The 6,075-nt window shown below is 40.5% G+C and overlaps 1 protein-coding gene across 1 annotated transcript; it reads left to right on the top strand.

The window, feature by feature from the left end:
- The first annotated feature begins 1,598 nt into the window (after positions 1-1,598).
- NR0B1 (nuclear receptor subfamily 0 group B member 1) lies at positions 1,599-5,018 on the top strand. The gene is made up of 2 exons (XM_061627358.1): positions 1,599-2,537; positions 4,672-5,018. Exons 1-2 carry the CDS (start codon positions 1,889-1,891, stop codon positions 4,914-4,916), a joined length of 894 nt encoding a protein of 297 aa, XP_061483342.1. The 5' UTR covers positions 1,599-1,888; the 3' UTR covers positions 4,917-5,018.
- The last annotated feature ends 1,057 nt before the right edge of the window (positions 5,019-6,075 follow it).

The raw sequence follows: 6,075 nt of genomic DNA, 5'->3' as shown, positions 1-6,075 counted from the left end.
TTCTGATTGGCTCCAATCAGCAGGAAAGGTCTAGGAAAAGCATGTTAGAAGACTCTTCTCAGTGGCTAACACACTCCTATCATGCTGTTTCGCTCATATGATGCTAGAGACATAGGGACCCTGCTGTCAAAAAAGTAAGGGGTCTATGACTCCAAGAGGTCTTCTGTATCTTTAAAAGTTGTGCAGGGGGAAGGGAGAATTTCACCGGGTGGTTTTTCCCATTACAGAGTTGCAAGAAAACCTGCACTTGGCTGAATTTTCTCTTCTCTTAAAGATACAGAATCATTCTCAGGCCCTGAGCCTATCTATGACCCCCTGAGACCCTGGACAACTACAACCCTAGAGGAAAATGAGGAAAAAAGTCAGAAGCCATTTAATGCTGTATCATGAGAAAATAACTATTTCTCAATGGCAACAGAGAAATGCTTAAAAAAGAGGACAGGTTGGGAGGAAGGTTGATGGGCTGCTTCTTCACCTCTTCCTTTATTCTATTTTCATCCTGATGAAAAAACTAGTTAAACTGGAGTGCTTGAATTTCACTCACATTGTTCCTCTTGTTTTTGATCACAAACTGGTTTCAGTCTAAATATTGTGTGGCTTAGGTTGCAATCCAATACATATCTACTCAGAAGCTCCAGTGAGTTCAACAGGACTTACTCCCAGATAAGTGTGTAATGGATTGAAGCCTTAGTTGGTTTGTGGATTGCACTGCTGTTTTGCAGATATGCATACCCAGGAATGACTTCCAGCATCACCTTTGCTCATAATTTCTTGCCCACTTTTTAAATTAAACCTAATTATTTATGACTTTTTAAAAAAGTTATATGAGGTAATATAAAAATAAAAAACATCAACAATGCTAGTGCAGAGAGCTAATAATGCAGAGATAGAAATACACTATCTGGAAGATTTGCAATCTTGTAGCAAATCATTAAGCAAATGTCAGTGCTACAGCTGAATTCCTTTCCTCAATATTATAATATATATTTATTTCATTCCAGCATAAAATATTTTATTACCCAGCATGATTTTTGTTTTTTAAAAATCAACAATATATCGTAAGAAAGAAACCCAAAACACTTGACATGCGATTGCTTTGTAATCTCCAGCAATAATATCTCTTCAAAGCAAACGGGGGAATACTTTGAAATTAAGGTAGTTTAGTTTTAAACATGCCCCCTACAAAAGATATACATTACAATAACCTTAAGGAAACTGCCATTTTAATAAGAAAATCCTACTCTAATGAGTCTCCATAAAACCAAGGGTGCTTTATTGGGTCACTGGAGAGACTGTACTTGAAGGCAATTTAATTCCTTGAACTTTGATCTGCGGTTATTTGGCTTTTGGAAAGTAATACTCGCTTTCTCCAAGCCTCTCAATCAAAAGAATGTGGGGAAGGCAAAATAGAAATATTGGTATTATTTTTGCCCTGTCCCTTGAAGCTACTCTAATAAAAGCCGAAAAGGGGAAGGAAAGAAGAAAAGGAAGGAATGGGGGAGAGGGGGGGGGAAGCAGCAAGGGAATGCTGTCAGTAAATATTTTGCCTCGGAGATGGCAGGGGGACACTGAAGACTGAGCACAAAGGCAAGCACCTCATAGGCTCGCTCTTTCTTTGTAGACAGGAGGAGGGGAGGGGAGGGGGAGAAGGTGGAGCTGTTGGGGCTTGGCGTTGTGGGTTTCTTCTTCTTTCTCGCCCTGTCCTTTTCCCTCAGCTAGTAATAGGCGTCTGCGCCTTTGAACTCTAGCGCTCGAGAGTGTGGCTGAACGCGCGTTATCAATAAAGTTAAGGGCCGAGCAGGGGGCGAACATTGAGCTTGGCGGAAGGGACGAGGGTTTCCCGCTCTTTCTCCTTCGTCTGCGCCTGCAGCTGCCTCCCTTCGGAGCCATGGCGTGCGTGGACAGATGCCGCTGCTGCACGGACAACCGAAGACAGAGCAGCATCCTCTACAATATCCTGAAGAGCGAGGAGCAGCAGGCAGCAGGCGGGCAGCCGGTGCCGCTGCAGCCTAGACAGGGCGGGCACGCGATGGGGCTCGGTTGCTCGTGCGGCTCGCAGAGGCGAGTAGCTCTCAAGAGCCCGCAGGTGGCGTGTAAGGCGGCTTCGGCCGTGCTTGTGAAGACGCTGCGCTTCGTCAAGAATGTGCCCTGCTTCCAGGAGCTGCCCCTGGACGAGCAGCTGGTGCTGGTGCGTAGCTGTTGGGCTCCCCTGCTCGTGCTGGGGCTGGCCCAGGACCGCGTGCACTTCGAGACGGTGGAGACCACCGAGCCCAGCATGCTGCACAGGATATTGACCAACAAACGGTGCGAGGAGGATGGGCGGCGGCGGCAGCAGCAGCAATTCCTGTTGTTGCACAAGAACCAGGAGCAGCTAGATCCGACCTGCGGAAGTGACAGCAGCAGCAAAAGCAACCACCCTAAGCTACCGTCTGCTGGGGAGATCCAAGCCATCAAAGGCTTCCTGGCCAAGTGCTGGAGCTTAGATATAAGCACCAAGGAGTACGCCTACCTCAAGGGGACGGTACTCTTCAATCCGGGTAAGCAAGGGCACCTCTGTGCCCCCCCTTTCTCAGCTTAGGGCGAAGAAGTGTTGGGGAGCCTGCACTGCGTGGGGTTGGGGGCGACGTGGGTTAGGGTTGCAGTTTCTGCTGCCCCCTCCACCTCGTGCAGGGTTCCTTCGCGTGTTCAGCAGAAAATTGACATGGCTAGTTTCTCTCTCGCCCCCCCCCCCCGGTGGCACTGCCATGTCCGCTCAGGCGTCACTTGTTGAATTTCTTTAGTCTGTTTCCGCCTCCCAGCTCGCTGTTATAATGTATATAAGTAATATAGAAGCTGTGTTAGAGGTTGATGGTGGCAACGCTAGGTAGGGGTATAGGTGTAGTGATAGATGGTCCTGCTTTCTTATATTTACTTCTTAAGGAAGAAACTAATTGCCTCTTGGATTCATATGGGAGTGGGAGAGGGCTCACAGAATAAATTAATACAATTTTTAAAAAAAGACTGAGGGAAGGCCTCTTGTATTGTAATATTTGGTGCAAAGCTACATTGCACTGGAATATGCAGACTTGAAAAGAATAGGGAAAGGGTCAAAACCCTCCACCTGATCTGCTCAGGAAGATATACTCCTATAGAAAACATGGGCTAATTAATACACCAAAAAAGTAACAAAAGTGCAATAAAGCATACCAGATGCAGCTTTTGGAACGCAAAAAACAACAACAACAACAACAGTTTCCATATGTGTTTTAGTATCTTGTTGTTGTACAGGCTGAATGCCACCTATGTTTCATGTAAAGAAAATGGTATCACACTGAGACTGCAATACCAAGGATACTTAAACACATGGAACTTTATTTCTGGAACAACCTGTTTAGCACTGGGCTGCTAATCTAATATTATCCTTATTTTATCATATGTTTCAGCTTCAGAATTTAATGTAAAATAATAGCTCAGCCTTACTCATGTTTGAAGCTTGAGAACAAGTTTTCCTTATGATCTAGAAACTCCTTGCACTCTGATAATGTACTGTGATGGTTAAAGGTAGAGGGGCAATCCCATTTTATTGTGTATTAAATGTGAAGATCCACATTTAAGTACTGAATAATTGCACTGAATGGTAAAGAGACGTGTTCAAGTACCTCATTTTGGCATGTTTTAAAAACTTATTTTCAGAGAAAATTGCTACTTTAACAACTAAACTGTCACATCTAGGTGAGGCTAATAAATTGTTAACATAATAATTTATTGTTATAAATAACAGGAAAAGGAGAGAAATAATGTAGCCAATTTATGTGTAATCTACAAGAATTTTCAAATGAATTAAGCACATCTTAAAATTTTCTAAGTATATATATAGTCAGACAGGAAGGAGCAGCAGTGCTGTCTGCTTAAAGTGTTCTAAAATATTTACATTCATTTGCATGTTAACCTAAAATGGAAGAATCTATAATAAGCAGTGTAAAATAGACACTTCATATGTATATGAAACAGTAATTCGAGCTTTTAAAAAATGGTACTAGAATTTTTAATTCAATACTGCCAAACTTTGGCACTAAAACAAAAAAGGAACTATTCTTTGACACCAGTCTGTTACAGCATTGCTGTTGCTGGAAAGGTAGTTTGAAACTCTTATTTGCAGAGTAGAACTAAGGCTGTATAGTTGACTGCAGTGTACATTATAACATGAATGATATTGACTGTCAACAGGTTGTTAGCAAGCCCTTCATTTCCTTCTCCTTTTTTCTATTTTTGCATGCTATCCTTGGCATTATGTGAATAGTTTTATTGCTAAAAATAAACTTCTTTGGTAAATTTTACAACTGATAGGTTTAAATGTGTTAGAGAAGTAAGTTTTGCAGAAAATGTTATTTGTTCTTAGTAATAGGTAGGTATGTTGCCCTCTGTTCCCAGAAATGAATGCCAAAAAATTCCATTTTTTAAAAAGGAACTTCAAAATGCATTTTAAACAACTCTGCTTGTTTACTTTAATATATTGGCATGATTACTCTTTAGCTGACTCATTTTACTACTACAAGTTCAGAGAAGTACTTTTTTGCTCTTCTGTAATGCTTATAATTTGCTGTCAAGTCACTTTCAGTTGTTTATTTTGTAGATAAAAATGTATTATAAAGAGAGAACTTAGTTTTATGTGTTTTCCTTCCACTCTTCTAGATCTTCCTGGGCTGCACTGTGTACAGTACATCCAGGGACTGCAGCAAGAAGCACAGCAAGCCCTAAATGAACATGTCAGAATGATTCACAGAGGGGACGAGGCCAGATTTGCCAAACTTAATGTGGCTCTGTCCATGCTCAGATCCATTAATGCCAACATTATTGCAGAACTTTTCTTTAGGCCCATCATTGGAACAGTGAATATGGATGACATGCTGTTGGAGATGCTTTGTGCAAAATTATGAAACCATGTGTTAATATAATGACATAATAGAACAATCCAGCATGAAAAGTCCTACAACAGAATAGTGTAAAGTATTGTAAAATAAACTAACTTATTGTTTTTACATAGATAGTATTTTTGTATTCAATAATAAAATATTCTTTGAGTGTTCTCAATTTTTATTAAATACACATACCTTGAAAAGTATTCCAGCAACATCTTCCCTTTTAAGAAATAAAAGTGGAATCCAATGCACGCTTACTTGTAAATCCCACTTTGTTCAATGGATCTTACTCCAGGCAAATGTGTGTAGGACTGAAGCCATGAAGTGCAATCCTATACATGTTTACCTGAAGTAAATCTTACTACAGTCAATGGAACTTACTCTCAGGTAAGTGTGCATGGGTTTGCAGTTTAGTTTCCTCAGTGGAATTAATATTCTATGGTGTACCTTTCACTGAAACCTAGACTGATTTGTGTATTGTATTCAAAATTGGAAGTCTGTCTTTTCCTTTATGTCACTTATTATGAGCCTACATTCTTAGAACACATGCAAGATCAAATATGGTGCATTGTTCTGCCTTACATAAGTTACATTTCATATATACCCTGGCCAAACAGTTATTTCAGACTGAGCAAATTTGATTGTGACTTAAGGGGATTGGAGAAGTCCCCTTTATTATGTCACAAGAAGTCATAACACCAGCATTTGGATCAGGTCCAAGTGTAGTGAAAGCAAACTTGTTCACTAAAGTTATTTTTAAAAAACATTGTTGGCATTTACATAGACTGAAGAAACCTCAGTAGTGCAGTGTCTGCAGCAAGAGATTTAATATAATGTATATTTGAAGCTAGAACCAACTCAGTCCTGTGAACACAGTACACTGCAACAAAGTTATGAGAATTGTCTGATAATACAGACTTATTTTTTCTAGGGTGTTGTCTACAAAGCATGGATGCTTATTTTAAACTTCTTGTAAAAGCATCCTTGCAATCAGTGTTGTAGGGATTAGAATTTAGCCTGTCATGCACTTGTCCAGGCCTCCAAACTACATCTGTAGTGCCTATAAATACACCAGATAGAGAACAAAGAATGCATTAAAATACAGATATATTTATTTAATGTTGTAAAGAACAGGAACAGCAGAACAGCTGGGCAATTGAGTATCATTTTCACTCCT

This window comes from Rhineura floridana, chromosome 5, assembly GCF_030035675.1.
Source record: "Rhineura floridana isolate rRhiFlo1 chromosome 5, rRhiFlo1.hap2, whole genome shotgun sequence".
Taxonomy (NCBI): Eukaryota; Metazoa; Chordata; class Lepidosauria; order Squamata; family Rhineuridae; genus Rhineura; species Rhineura floridana.
Note: the sequence above shows the minus strand (reverse complement) of the source record. Positions and strands in the feature narration are given on the sequence as shown.